At 44.4% G+C, this 15,880-nt stretch overlaps 1 protein-coding gene across 1 annotated transcript in view; it reads left to right on the forward strand.

Annotated features, from left to right (window-relative positions):
- The first annotated feature begins 1,080 nt into the window (after window positions 1-1,080).
- The window catches only part of LOC129838029 (intermediate conductance calcium-activated potassium channel protein 4-like), a 59,718-nt gene continuing 44,918 nt past the window's right edge, over window positions 1,081-15,880 (forward strand). The window contains exons 1-3 of the mRNA XM_055904693.1: window positions 1,081-1,615; window positions 11,455-11,550; window positions 14,171-14,634. Of these exons, the coding sequence (XP_055760668.1) occupies window positions 1,334-1,615; window positions 11,455-11,550; window positions 14,171-14,634 (842 nt within the window). The 5' untranslated portion in view covers window positions 1,081-1,333. The remainder of the gene's footprint in view (window positions 1,616-11,454; window positions 11,551-14,170; window positions 14,635-15,880) is intronic.

Here is a 15,880-nt window from a genome sequence, read left to right on the forward strand (position 1 = left end):
CTGAAAATCCCTCTCATATAAATGCGGGTCTGATAATAAATAGTTGGCGACATACTGTATACCATTGTCCCTAAATCTCAATAAACACCCTACTCCTTTGTCCACCAGAGGTCCCCCTGGAGCTGTGAAAGTGTTGTTTGAGAATAGGCTCACTATGTCAATGCACAGGTAAATAACAACAGTACTAGTCTATAATGTGCTTTTTATTGGTGGCCTATGTTACAGCTTATTTGCAATTGATAATGCCTTAATTCATTCATTCTAGAAGGCCACAGAATATAATTTTGGGAGCACACAGTATTGTGGTATTTTTAAAACAATTTGTTTCATCAGGGATTGCTGGATTTTTTTAAATCCATTTTTTTTTATCAGTACTGTAATTAATGGAACACATCACTGAAAAACCCATCAAGATGGGATTTAAAAAAGAGAGCGACAAGCTAAAATAGTTGTCCAACTGAATTGGTGATTGACTCCTCACCATCTGAAATGATCATATTTGATCAACCTGTCATAAAACCCTTACATCCTGTATCTTGCAAATACCAGCCTATAATTATCCAATGAGTAGACTAGCCTACATCTGCGTGAGGACCCCCCCCCCCCCCCCCCCCCCCCCCCCCCAACGTAAGTTGTTTTTTGGGGTATCTGTGCTTTACTTTAATACATTCCTAAAGAAAATAGCTTAAAATACGGAATTTGAAATGATTTATACTTCTACTTTTACTTTTGATACTTAAGTACATTTTAGCAATTACATTTACTTTTGATACTTAAGTATATTTAGAACCAAATACTTTTAGACTTTAGTAGTATTTTACTGGGTTACTTTTACTTGAGTAACTTTCGATTATTAAGGTATTTATACTTTTACTCAAGTATGACAATTGGGTACTTTTTCCACCACTGTATGCACGCACGCACGCACGCACACACACACACACACACACGTAGAGAGAGAGAAAGAGAGAGCGAGATACTTTTTTATGGCGCACTCTCATACACTATATCCTCATAACCCTTGCAAATAAGAATAGCGGCTCCGTCAACCAGTCAACTGTCAGTGGTGAGCGTATCACATGCCGCTAGTGGAGGTGTTCGATGTTCGTGTTCAGGTGACGATGTTTGCGTTCAGGTGAGCGCTTACAGTTAGTTATACAGTCCTTATGCCGCTACCTTCATGAGCCACGGAGAGGAGGACCTGGGACACAGCTGGCCCATCGTTTCCCGCACTCCAGGGAAGAGCACGGACAAGGCAGAGGCGGGACAGTGAGAGGACGAGGCATCAGAGGACAACAACACGGAGAGCCGACACAGCCGAACCAAACGCGACATGGAGATGACAACCCGCAATTTGCACCTCGACCCCAAAGTTGACAATTGCGATGGAGTGATCAACATAAACCGCGGGGACATGACGGAGATATCTGTGCCGCTGTCCCACTCTGGGAAGCGTATGCCTCAAATCGAGGGGGGCAATCTTTATAGATTGCGAGATAGAAAAGTTTTATTGGAGGACAAAAAGTGTCTGTGCGCTTGGGCTCTAGGCACCGCGCTGCTTGGGACACTGCTCATGATACTGCACGCGGAGCTGTGTCCGTTTATTTACCAACCGGTAAGTCATTTTGGTCACGTCACATTCCGTAAAATTCACTTTCAACTACCAACAAGACTGTTAAAATATAATCATGCTAACGAATTTATCAAGGAAAGCATAACAAATCCCTGGCTATTAAAGTTGTTTGCGGTTGGTTTTCAGTTTCTATGAAATAAAGTGGACCTACATTATAGTCTTACAACTCTCAAGTTGAAAGAGAAGAACTGAAAGAGCTGTTTCTATTTAAAAATGATAAGATCAAGACAGTGAGCTTAAAGTACAATGCTTCCCTCAGAAAGCCAACATTCAAAGTGGGTCAAAGACAGGTGTCAAACATATGCCACTATTGCCACTTTGTACAGGCCATTATGGATATATAGAAGATTCATAATTTCCCAGCTCACATATTTTGATTAATCAAGAGACAAGTTATCATGTGCCATAAAAGTGATTTAGTCTAAGACACCTGTTGTCACGCCCTGGCCTTAGTATTCTTTGTTTTCTTTATTATTTTAGTTAGGTCAGGGTGTGACATGGGGAATGTTTTTGTTTTGTTGGTGTTGGGTATAGTATAGGGGTTTGTGTGGAGTACATGTGTCTAGTGTTGTCTATGTATGTTTGGTTGTCTAGGAGAGTCTATGGTTGCCTGAATGAGTTCCCAATTAGAGACAGCTGATTTCGGTTGTCTCTGATTGGGAGCCTTATTTAGGGTAGCCATAGGCTCTCATTGGTTGTGGGTAATTGTCTATGTAGAACGTTTGTAGCCTGTATGTGCACAACGTTATTTAGCTTCACGGTCGTTTGTTGTTTTTTTGTTCGTTTTGTTAAAGTGTTTCGTATCGTGTTTATTTTTCGTCATCTTAAAAAATAAAAGAAGATGGCTTACTTTCCAAAAGCTGCGTTTTGGTCCATTAATCCGCCACACGATCGTGACAGAATTACCCACCATAGGACCAAGCGGCATGGAAAGCGGCAACAGGATCTACCTACACAGGATTCATGGACATGGGAGGAGATACTGGATGGTAAGGGGCCATGGGCTCAACCGGGAGAATATCGCCTTCCTCGTGAAGAGCTGGAGGCAGCTAAAGCCGAGAGGAGGCGATATGAGGAGGCAGCACGGAGACAAGGCTGGAAGCCCGTGAGTACAACCCAAAAATTTCTTGGGGGGGGCCTTAAAGGGAGTGTGGCGAAGTCAGGTAGGAAACCTGCGCCTACTCCCTGTACTTACCGTGGAGAGCGAGAGTACGGGCAGACACCGTGTTACGCAGTAGAGCGCACGGTGTCTCCTGTACGTGTGCATAGCCCGGTTCGGTACATTTCAGCTCCACGTATCGGCCGGGCTAGACTGAGCGTTGAGCCGTATGTCATGAAGCCGGCCCAACGCATCTGGTCACCAGTGCGTCTCCTCGGGCCGGCGTACATGGCACCAGCCTTAAGCATGGTGTCCCCGGTTCGCCTACATAGGCCGGTGCGGGTTATTCCACCTCCCCGCACTGGTCAGGCGACGGGGAGCATAGAACCAGGTAAGGTTGGGCAGGCTCGGCGTTCAAGGGAGCCAGTAAGCCTGCACGGTCCGGTATTTCCGGCGCCACCTCCCCGCCCCAACCCAGTACCACCAGTGCCTCCTCCACGCACTAGCTATATGGTGCGTGTCTCCAGCCCTTTACCACCAGTGTCTAAACCACGCACCAAGCCTCCTGTGTGTCCCCAGAGTCCTGTGCGTCCTGTTGCTGCTCCCCGCACTAGCCCTGAGATGCGTGTCCCCAGCCCGGTGCCACCAGTCCCGGCACCACGCACCAGGCCTACAGTGCGCCTCAGCCGGCAGGAGTCTGCCGTCTGCACAGCGATGACTGAACTGCCCGTCTGCCAAGCGCCATCTGAGCCATCCGTCTCCCCAGCGCCATCTGAGCCATCCGTCTCCCCAGCGCCATCTGAGCCATCCGTCTGCCATGAGCCTGCAAAGCCATCCGTCTGCCATGAGCCTGCAAAGCCGCCCGTCTGCCATGAGCCTGCAAAGCCGCCCGTCTGCCATGAGCCAACTGAGCCGCCAGACAGGAGCCGCTAGAGCCGCCAGCCAGACAGGAGCCGCTAGAGCCGCCAGCCAGACAGGAGCCGCTAGAGCCGCCAGCCAGACAGGAGCCGCTAGAGCCGTCCGTCAGACAGGATCTGCCAGAGCCGTCCGTCAGACAGGATCTGCCAGAGCCGTCCGTCAGACAGGATCTGCCAGAGCCGCCAACCAGACAGGATCTGCCAGAGCCGCCAACCAGACAGGATCTGCCAGAGCCGCCAACCAGACAGGATCTGCCAGAGCCGCCAACCAGACAGGATCTGCCAGAGCCGCCAACCAGACAGGATCTGCCAGAGCCGCCAATCAGACAGGAGCAGCCAGATCAGTCAGCCAGCCATGAGCAGCCAGATCCGTCAGCTAGCCATGAGCAGCCAGATCCGTCAGCTAGCCATGAGCAGCCAGATCCGTCAGCTAGCCATGAGCAGCCAGATCCGTCAGCTAGCCATGAGCAGCCAGATCCGTCAGCTAGCCATGAGCAGCCAGATCCGTCAGCTAGCCATGAGCAGCCAGATCCGTCAGCTAGCCATGAGCAGCCAGATCCGTCAGCTAGCCATGAGCAGCCAGATCCGTCAGCTAGCCATGAGCAGCCAGATCCGTCAGCTAGCCATGAGCAGCCAGATCCGTCAGCTAGCCATGAGCAGCCAGATCCGTCAGCTAGCCATGAGCAGCCAGATCCGTCAGCTAGCCATGAGCAGCCAGATCCGTCAGCCAGCCATGAGCAGCCAGATCCGTCAGCCAGCCATGAGCAGCCAGATCCGTCAGCCAGCCATGAGCAGCCAGATCTGTCAGCCAGCCATGGGCCGTCCCTCAGTCCGGAGCTGCAGTCCCTCAGTCCGGAGCTGCCATTCCTCAGTCCGGAGCTGCCATTCCTCAGTCCGGAGCTGCCCCTTACCCTGGTGCTGCCCCTTATCCTGGTGCTGCCCCTTATCCTGGTGCTGCCCCTTACCCTGGTGCTGCCCCTTACCCTGGTGCTGCCCCTTACCCTGGTGCTGCCCCTTACCCTGGTGCTGCCCCTGACCCTGGTACTGCCCCTGACCCTGGTACTGCCCCTTACCCTGGTACTGCCCCTTACCCTGGTACTGCCCCTGACCCTGGTACTGCCCCTTACCCTGGTACTGCCCCTTAGTCCGGAACTGCCCCTTCATGCAATGGGGTTAATGTGGAGGGGGGTCGTTTGGAGGAAGCCTAGGGGGTGGTTAGGTACTGTGGTGACGTGGGGACCGCGACCAGAGCCGGAGCCACCACCGTGGATGGAAGCCCACCCAGACCCTCCCCTAGACTGTGTATGGTGCGCCCGGAGTTCGCGCCTCAAGGGGGGGGTTATGTCACGCCCTGGCCTTAGTATTCTTTGTTTTCTTTATTATTTTAGTTAGGTCAGGGTGTGACATGGGGAATGTTTTTGTTTTGTTGGTGTTGGATATAGTATAGGGGTTTGTGTGGAGTACATGTGTCTAGTGTTGTCTATGTATGTTTGGTTGTCTAGGAGAGTCTATGGTTGCCTGAATGAGTTCCCAATTAGAGACAGCTGATTTCGGTTGTCTCTGATTGGGAGCCTTATTTAGGGTAGCCATAGGCTCTCATTGGTTGTGGGTAATTGTCTATGTAGAACGTTTGTAGCCTGTATGTGTATGTGCACAACGTTATTTAGCTTCACGGTCGTTTGTTGTTTTTTTGTTCGTTTTGTTAAAGTGTTTCGTATCGTGTTTATTTTTCGTCATCTTAAAAAATAAAAGAAGATGGCTTACTTTCCAAAAGCTGCGTTTTGGTCCATTAATCCGCCACACGATCGTGACACCTGTTGACCTGTCATATCCACATGCCAGAGAGAGAGAGACAGTAAAGTCAGTGGTACATTATATTTGGAAAGCTCACAATATATGATTCCCCTTAGAACAGCAAATACCATAATGATTATCAAGTTACTGTTGAATAGGCTAGTGGTGAGAACACCAATGTTGTCCTTGTAATAAGTAAAATAAATTAGATTGATTCTCTACCTAACCGTTAACTACACCTGTTTGACACCACAAGGATGGCTTGTTGGTTTGCTGCGCTAGAGACCTCTTTAGGGTTCAATACCTTGTCCCCACCTGACCAATGATAAAATGACAAGCAACGCAGGCCTCAACAGCAACATGTAATACAACTGAAAACTGCAGGAATCAACTGACCTACTGCTGGCCAGGCCACCACAGAAATTCATTGAATAGTAGCAACTATCTCAGGGAACCAGATATCCTGTATACCCCTAGTACTCTGACTAGGCTGCTCAAGAAAGAGAGTCTATCTGAGAATAGGTCACAGACCTACTGAACACTATTTGTGATTTTTTTATGAGTGAATGTCACCCCCCTTGTGTGGAGAATGTGTTTCAACCTCTGCATGGATAATTAAAATGTTAAAGGGATACTTTGGGATTTTGGCAATGAGGCCCGTTATCTACTTCCCCAGAGTCAGATGAACTTGTGGATGCCATTTTTATGTCTCTGTGTCTAGTATGAAGGAGGTTGGATGTAGTTTCACGAGCAATGCTAACTAGCATTAGCGCAATGACTGGAAGTCTATGGGTAACTGCTAGCATGCTCTGGGGAAGTATAAAGGGTCTCATTGCCAAAATCTTGAAGTGATTTGACATGAAGTGGTCAGTCAGACGGACAGAAAACAGGTGTTGTTGATACAACATAAAGATCATGAATGCTATTATCAACCTACATGTGCCCTGTAGCTCTACCACAAAGTCCTTGGATTAATCTACGTACAGAAATACTATATCCAGTCCATTCATAGGAAGAGAACGGAACGGCATGTCTAATTGTTGTCGTAACCATTTCCTTGATTAACAGACCCGTTAAACAAGCATGACTTGCGTCGCAGCATAATAGCATAACCCACACCTGGGATTTGAACTCGGTGACCTGATTATGAGCCCATTTCCAGAACCACTGCTTGCTACTGCCGTCTCTTCACATTAACATACAGATTAGGGTGGATAACAACACCAGTCCACACAATCAAGCAGTTTTTAACTCCGTCCCACTGAAGTTCTAGAATATACGTGCCAGTTCCATAAGTAGAAAAGAGGCTCTCAGCAACTCACCTATGGTGCAACCAAATGTCAGGCCACCTTAACACTATAAGGTAGGTGATTCCTACCCTGGTGTAACCAGCCTGACCACTGCACTCAAAAGAAATTCAATTCACTTTCACTTATCAAGTGAAGTGAAAACAATGGAGTGAAACAATCGGTCAGCCTGATTATACCTGCCTGGCCGTCCAGTGAAAGGAGATCCAATCTGAGGTCCCTATACTTAGAGGTAATTACAGCTAGATGAGCAAGCTATAGCCCATGTCCAGCTGACCTAAATCCTCCTTGTAATGATCCCAAGGCAGGTGAAGTGAAAACTGCTAAGTGCAGCAGGCAGGCTGTTTAAATCAGGCTGATTTCAGGGAAAGGAGATCCAATCTGTTTTGTTTGATTAATATGATTGTCATGATTGATCAAATATTGATTTGCAACTAGGCTGACATGCAGTGTAAGCCTGGGCCTGGAGGAAGTTGATTTTGGAAGTTGATGTTGCAACCAGCTCCATATGCTGATGAATCTGGCAATTACCCAGGCAGGCATTTCCATGCATTTTCCCCTATACATTATCTTGATTTTGAAAACCAATTGAGTTTGCCAAACTATTATTTTTGGAAATGCATAAGTTGTATCAAAACTCTAAAATAACATAGGCTATATGATGAGTGAGATAACTGGATGCTCAGAAATAGCTAGATGCCTGGTATACCCTCTCTGCATGACAGTGTATTTAAGGATACTTTTCCTTGGAAACCAGGTTATGCAGGATGAGGAAAATGTGCTATTTGTGGTACTTTTTCCACATTGTATTTGTTTCCCTTCACAGCTAGTGTTTCTCAGGTTGCCCACGGTCATTTTGGATCTTTCCACATCATTTGTGTTTCATTAGAGACTGTTTGAATAATGCAAGAGTTTCACCTCTCCTGGAGATGGGGGGCTGGGCTGAGGCTGGGCTGATTGTCAAGGTCTTTGGGCCAGCATGCCAGACTGATATGACTGAGTGTGACCATCTAGTTAGTTACATCAGCTAATCTGCACTGTGTTTTCCAGAGTTAAATGGCGTCAGGTTTGACTGTGTGCCAAGAGGATGCGTTTCTAGTAAAACAAACAGCAATGATTATTGATGTTATTAGCTACGCCTAACAGCTGTTTGGGTGTGCCATTGTCACAGAACACAGCACACCGAGGACATTGTTGCAAATTAACTAGACCTTATCAAAAGTGATCAACAGAAGGGGTTTTCCTTTCTTTTAATAATTAATTCAGAATTATGATGAATGTTTCAGGCTCTACTCACATCATCTACTCACAGCGTCTGTCTGAAGGCTGATGGGATGGATTCTGGCCTGCATTGGTCTTAGGTGGCCTTTCTGTCTGTCCAAGGCCTGGATAAACAACCCGTGTTAGAGTTACTATAAATTAGGTCGTTTCAAAAAGGCTTGCAATTACTCTGTTTCCAAAGGGAAAATATTACAAAACAAATTTAGACATTCAGAGCTGTGGTCTCCATGTGATAGGTCTAATAATGTAGTCAAATTAACGTTACGCTGATGTGGAGTCCAATTAGGCGTGGGATAAAATTAGACATGATGCAGATGCTACAAGTGAAATTGTGGAAAACAATCAAAGTTGCCAACGCACGTCACACCATACCACCTCTCTGCGTTGAAGTTTCCCTAACGTTGTCTGAAAATGTGCAATTATATCTTTTAGACTGTAAACTCCAACCACCCATCATTAAATGAACTCCCCGTTAAAACTTTCATCGAGGTTACATCAGTTGCCTGCGTGGACGTCATGGCAATAAACAACACAACTTTTATCATAGCCTACTGTCGAGACGATCGTTTCAAGTACAGTGAAGTCAAGTGATATTTACTCACAGGGTTAATTATTAAGACACTCATAGCCTACCTACCAGATGTGTTAACATATCATTGCATAATTCGCGGGGAGTAGTATGGCCGCGCTGAAAGTCTGCTAATACAGAACTAGTAAAGGCCCAGTGCACTACTTTTGTGAAAATATTTAAACAAATCTATTTGTATTTGAGTTTTTACCAGCATTTGTAACTTGAGTCTGATAATTATCTGTACAAAACAGTTAATCTGATAATACTGTACTTCTGGAATATAAAAATACTTGTTTGATATATGTTTTCCATTTTCTTGAAATACTCTGCAAATGCAACTTATTTCTATGTGTAAATTGAAACGGTCTATTCATTCCTTCTACCTTTCAGTAGATCTTAACCAGAGCAATTTACAGTAGTGAATGCATACAGGTGCAGCAGTAGGCTAGTGGTTAGAGCATTGGTCCAGTAACCGAAAGGTTGCTAGATCAAATCACAGAGCTGACAAGGTAAAAATCTGTCGCTCTGCCCCTGAACGAGGCAGTTAACCCACTGTTCCTAGGCCGTCATTGTAAATAAGAATTTGTTCTTAACTTACTTGCCTAGTTAAAAAAAAAAAAAAAATCATACAAGTCTGCTGTGGGAATTGAAATTCACAACTGTAGTGTTGTGAGTTCAACAACTAAGCCACATCATCATAAACCACTTGATGTCTCAATGTACTGCATTGCACTTTGTTTTTCTTTATGGTGATAGAAATATTTGAAGACAGACTTTCTGGATTCTATTAGAATGTCAATTGCTGAGAAAAAGACAGGGCAACAACTCTTACAATTACAACCATTGAATCCTGCAAGATACTGTTCTTACAGTTTTTCCCAATTGTTGACACACTAAAATTGGAACTTGAAACGCAATCACCAAAACCTGAAACTCGTGTACTAAATCCCGAAACCAAGTCTGCAAAATTGCAAGCACAATTCCTGCTTTACACTCAGTTTTCAATTCTATATCACACTTTTTGCAAAACACTACACACAGATCTCTACATTAGGCCCAACATTCAAAATTAAAATCTCTTTAGTCCCTTTGGAAAGCAACGCCAATCACAATGCCAAGCTCTATAAACCAATTGGCAACTGTATTGCATTTGTGTGTGTTTATTTATGTATATTTGAGTAGGTATACATTACTGTAACAATCTTTTACAACCGGCTACAGTGTAACACTGAAAATGCAAAGGGCATAAACCTGCTGATGGGATATTCATAGTAGTGTTTTGTGTTGAGCACATCAGTCCATTGTTGGTTGGTAGACAGATCTATTCATATGACGCGTGTGTTTGTCATTTTGATGCAAAAAAAACACTTTGGAAAGAGATAAAACAGTTTGGATTGTAGTGTTTGCTTTTGCTAGATAGTTGTAGAGATTTGCATTTTGTGTTCGTGGTTTTGTGTTTTGTGTTTAGAGTTTTGGGAAAATGGCCCAAAGATTCAGCAAACGTGTGTAAACAACTGCGGAAAACCATAATTATACAACTACCTTTTTTGGCAAAGTGGAGATACTGAAAAAAAATGTATGCCCATGCTACAGATGTCTATATCGGCCCAGTGCACTACTTTTGTGATAATATATATTTTTGGGGTTTTGAAATTGTACTTTTTATTTGTATTATATGTTTTTTTATTCAGATTTGTCAGGGGCTGCTGCAACACCCTCAGCACCCCCACTTCCAGCGGCTATGCTCATAGCTACAGAAGCCAAATCCTATTCCCTTTTCTTTCATCTAACTAAATGTACCATGATCTTTAGGTTTTGCTGCAGTCCATGGTAAAGTTGATAAACTGATTTAAGAATCTTGGATAGCATGTCACCTCTCACCTGGTTAGTACAGTTTTAAAGTTCACTTGCTGCAATTTTACACATTTCGCCAGAGGGCAGAGAGAATATTTACCAATTTCATAACTGATTTCACAGAATTCTACTCATTTTGCTATAGGGAGGAGAGAAATGTTTGTAGTTTTTTTGCACTGACTTATGCCATGTTAATATGATATATCTGAGTGAGAGCGAATAACAAAATTAATGGGAGCCCCCTGGAAATCAGGGCCCCTGGGTAATTGAACCACTTTTACACGATTACTAGTTTATATAGCTGTCTAGACCAATATAGAAAAAGTTAGCTGATGTGCTAATTGAGTGAGTCTCAGTGACTGACATAACAATAGAAAAACTGCTTATACACAACCAAATTTTGATTGCACCTTGTGTATTGTGTACCTTGTGTACCTTGCACCAAATTGCACCTTGTGCATTCTACTATTCTAGCTCTCAACAGTAAGTTGAGACCCTGACTAAGTTCCTAAAAGAACCAATAAACAAAAAAATATACTTATTTTGGGTCGGGGGCACCCTAGCAGGCGCGGGGCCCTAAGCGTTTGCTTATGTCGCTTAGTGGCTAGGGCCGGCTCTGCTAGTTTATAAAGATCGTCTTAATGCATCAGCTAAGAGCTTTGTAGGCCTATACTCATTTTATTTGGTTGCGCGACCTGGTGGTCCACTTGAAGTCAATACTGCATATCATGCCAGGTCAATATGCCTCCTTGATCTAATGCCACCCAAGTGTGTGCGTGCGTTCATGAGTGTGCATGTGCATCACACACATTATAAAGTTGTCACCAAATCAGTGTGCGTGGCCAGCGGAGGGTGAAGGTCAGAGCATTCCACTAACACTAACACACTGCTACTGGAAAACGCCAAACGGAAAAGAATCGAAAACAGAAGCACTGTTTGAATAACTTTAAACCTCCCTTTAATGTCTTTATCTTGTCTGTCCTCCTCTTCCTCCCCAGGGCTCCCGCTACGCCTTTATCATCAACTGCTCCATCAGCATGTCCACTGGGTGTCTTCTGATTCTCATCGTAGCCTTCCATTATAAGGACATCAGGGTGAGTGTGTGTTCTCTCTGACCTCTGACCCCAGTACTGACTGTGCAGCCCAGCTCTCTATCACTGGAAAGAACTGGGTTAGTTACTCTTTGAACATAGGAGTTGAAGGCAGGGGTTACATTAAATCACTTATTGTTAAAGGTAAGCAGGATTAGGCGGCCACCTGTTGCCTACAGGCTAGAGATAACAAGTATGATAATGTAATCAGACAGACACTATTTACATCATGCAGGTTTTTCCGATCAAATAGCCTAACCTAAATGGCGCTCAATCAAATTAACAAGCAACATATCCTAAAAACAGGAGAGGTCAAAGTAAAATGGACAATATGGAATGTACAATCAGAACTGTTGTCCAGGAGTTTCACCCCATTGTCATGATCAGTGGTTTCAAGTTTGTATCGGTCCGATTTTGACAAGCTGATCATAGCGAAAAAATTAAATATTTTTCCTGCTGTGTAAACACATTGCAAATAGGCTTGAGATACCCAACTTTGTCAGGAGTTATCTGATATTCAGAGTTTACAGTTTTTTACATCGCTTACACACTAAAAGTGGTACTTGAGGCGCACTCAGTGAAACTATTAACTCATGTACTACCTAATCTTCGGACCAAGTGTAACGCTCGTCTTCCTCCTCTTCTGAGGAGGAGTAGTAGGAAGGATCATAGGACCAATGTGCAGCGTGGTAAGTTTCCATACTTTAATAAAGCAAATAGAAACACTGAACAAAAACAACAAAGTGAACGAACGAAAACGAAACAGTCCCCTTTGGTAACAATACAGACACAGGAACAATCACCCACAACCCACAATGACAAACAGGCTACCTAAATATGGCTCCCAATCAGAGACAACGACTGACACCTGCCTCTGATTGAGAACCATATCAGGCCAAACACATAGAAACAGACAAACTAGACATACAACATAGAATGCCCACTCAGATCACACCCTGACCAAACAAAACATAGAAACATACAACGCAAACTATGGTCAGGGCGTGACACCAAGTCTGCAAAACTGCAAGCACATTATCTGCTTTACAATCAGTTTGTAATTGTAAAACACACTTTTGCAAAACACTAAACACAGTTCTCTACATTAGACACATCATTCAAAACTAACAGGTCTTGTGTTTCGTTTGGAAAACATTGCCATTCCAAATGCCACACTCATTTACCGATTACCTACACACAGTGCTCCTGTTTGAAAACACTTATAGCTAATTTCTTCACTTCTAAATCAGAGCTTGAGCACTATAAACAATGGAGGCCAATTTTGGAGAGAGAGTATTTGTTTTGTCTGTTACTGTTCATCCTGAAATCTGGATGAAAATACAATGTTTTGAGAAAGAAATAGATTTTATTCCCCCCCTTGCATTTATGTTTACAGTACAAATATATACTGAATATGCATACATACTGTATATATTTGTGCACATACATGTACGCGTGAGTGCTATAACAAACTGCCATGGATTCCACCGCACACTGAACATGCAAAAGACACAAGATTGTAGTGTTTTACATTTTTCACATCCATGTGTAGTTGGCATGTATAAGAGCTAATCATTTGATGCTTTGTGTGTAGAGTTTTGATGCAAAAACACTATTTTGAGAAAAGTTAAAATAGTTTTGAATGAAGTGTTTAGTTTTGCAAGAGATGTGTGACGTTTTGCATGTTGTGTGTGTGTTTTGGGGTTTTGTGGGTAGAGTCTAGAGAAAGGAGCCATATCAAGGGAAGGTGTGGCAAAATCAAGGGAAGGTGTGGCAATAGCTAGGGAAGACTGTGGCAATATCAAGGGAAGAGTGTGGCAATATCAAGGGAAGGGTGTGGCAATATCAAGGGAAGAGTGTGGCAATATCAAAGGAAGGGTGTGGCAATATCAAGGGAACGGAGTGGCAATATTAAGGGAACGGTGTGGCAATATCAAGGGAACGGTGTGGCAATATCAAGGGAAGGGTGTGGCTGAAGTTACCCCTCTGCTGCAGGAACTGGGTGGCGATTGGGTAATGGGAAAGTCAGTCAAGGGCAGCAAGACTATGAACTGAGTGTTCTAATATGCTACGGCAGTTTCAAATATCAAGAGTTACAAAGAAACCTCAAAGCAACAGGAATTGGAGGTTTTGGCCAGCGCAGGATTTGGTTTTCATTGTCTTTAGTGATATAAAAAAGTGATATCTTGGACTTGTGTCATGTCAGACTAGGATCAGACAGGATTATATTCATCATCTAAGAGACTTGTGAGTCAGAGGGCTTGTGTCGCTTACAACCCCCACAATCTTGACTTTCACTGGCTCCGTATCTGCTTGGGTGGGTCTTTGTTTGCCTTGGCATCATGTTTCTGTCGTTGCTGTTCTTCCAATTCCCACCTTTAGTTAATCATCATTTCCTTAATGCTTCAAATCAAATGAACAATTCTCCGTTGACATCCTTCTTTTCCTACCTCTCTCTCTCTCTCCCACTCAATCCCTTTCCCTCTTGCAATCTCTCTCTCTCTCTTTCTCTTTTTATTTATCTTTCACTCTCTTTCCCCCTCTCTCTCCCTCTAACTTTCCTCCTCCCTCTGGCTCTTTTGTTCGCCCTCATCCCTGTCCCGACCCCTCTCTTTTTCTCCAGCTCTTCATCATTGACCACAACCAGGTGGACTGGCGCATCGCTATGACAAGCCGCAGGGTGCTGGGCATCTCCCTCGAGCTGCTGGTCTGTGCCATTCATCCCGTGGGCACCTACTGGGAGGTGGGCATCCCTGCGCCCATCGCCAGGGAGGGGGTAGAGGTCAACTCCTCCAACTCGGCGCCGCTGTGTGTGTCCTCCCGCCACGGGGAGGTGCTGTTGGACACAGAGCTGCTACTGTCGGCGCTGATGTTCCTCAGGCTGTACCTGGTCCACAGGACGATCCTACTGCACAGCAAGGTGCTGCTCAGTGCCTCCTATAGGAGTATCGGCTCGCTCAACAACATCAACTTCACGTTCCGCTTCGTGCTCAAGGTGCTGATGAACAAGTACCCGGCGCGCACGCTGATGGTGTTCATCTTCTTGTTCTGGCTCATCGCCTCCTGGATGCTCACGCTGTGTGAGAGGTAGGGTGGAGGGGCGCGCACACGTCGGCACACACTCATGCTCACTCACTCACACACACACACACACACACACACACACACACACACACACACACACACACACACACACACACACACACACACACACACACACACACACACACACACACACACACACACACACACACACACACACACACACACACACATCTCATGCATAACTCACACACATCTCATGCATGACTCACACACACTCTCCTGTTTGAGAAACACAGGCACAACCAGACGTCTGTGTGATAGAAAGAACAGAAAAAGAGGACACACAGTAAGAGATAAAAACAGTTTGCCTAAATATAAATATAACACATTACTACTGCCAGCACAGAAACACGCACACATACACATACACCCCTGCACAGTTTATTACAAACAGACTGAGGCAATAAATTGCTCACTCTACTTCAAATATTGATGGTCAATTTGAGTTCCCCATTCAGAAAGGATGTCTAATAACAAATTCAATGTTGATTGTTTTCTGTTGAGTTACTCCGACAAATTACTCTTCATTGCGAGCCAACACATACCATCCTAGGCCTCTGAAGTCGGCTTGTGGCCAACGTGAGGTCATTTGTTTAGGCTGAACCTACAATGGGATGGGATTCTGAGATCTCAGTTACATAGAGAAATCAAACGTGTTAATTAATCAAGCTGCATGTTAAACAAACTGACGTTTTGGTTATACGATCTGATGATTGACAGATTGTAAGACTTCTGAGTAACACCCGACAGGTATAATGCATTATAACTTCCCTGTAGGCAATAGAATACTTAAGATGAACACTGAATTGGAATGGTCTTGAAATAGATTCTGAGAAAACAACAACTTACAAAAGTCAGCCCATTTTTGAGTCAATTTCACCATCTGTCCAGACAATTCAACTTCCATTTTCTCTTTCCTGGAATTGAAACAGGACCTTCCCTGACCCCACAGCCACTGACAGATAAACAGATAATCACAGTCTAACTGTAACTACAACGCTTGGATCTTTGGTTGCCCATAAAGATTCTAAATCTCAAAACAAAACAAATCAAATGTTATTTGTCACATGCGCTGAATACAACAGGTGTAGACCTTACCGTGAAATCCTTCCTTACAAGCCCTTAACCAACAATGCAGTTTTAAGAAAATAGAGTTAAGAAAAGATCTACTAAATAAACTAAAGTAAAAAAAATCTAAAATAACAAGAATGAGGCTGTATACAGGGGG

Source organism: Salvelinus fontinalis, chromosome 38 (genome assembly GCF_029448725.1).
Source record: "Salvelinus fontinalis isolate EN_2023a chromosome 38, ASM2944872v1, whole genome shotgun sequence".
In the NCBI taxonomy this organism is placed as follows: domain Eukaryota; kingdom Metazoa; phylum Chordata; class Actinopteri; order Salmoniformes; family Salmonidae; genus Salvelinus; species Salvelinus fontinalis.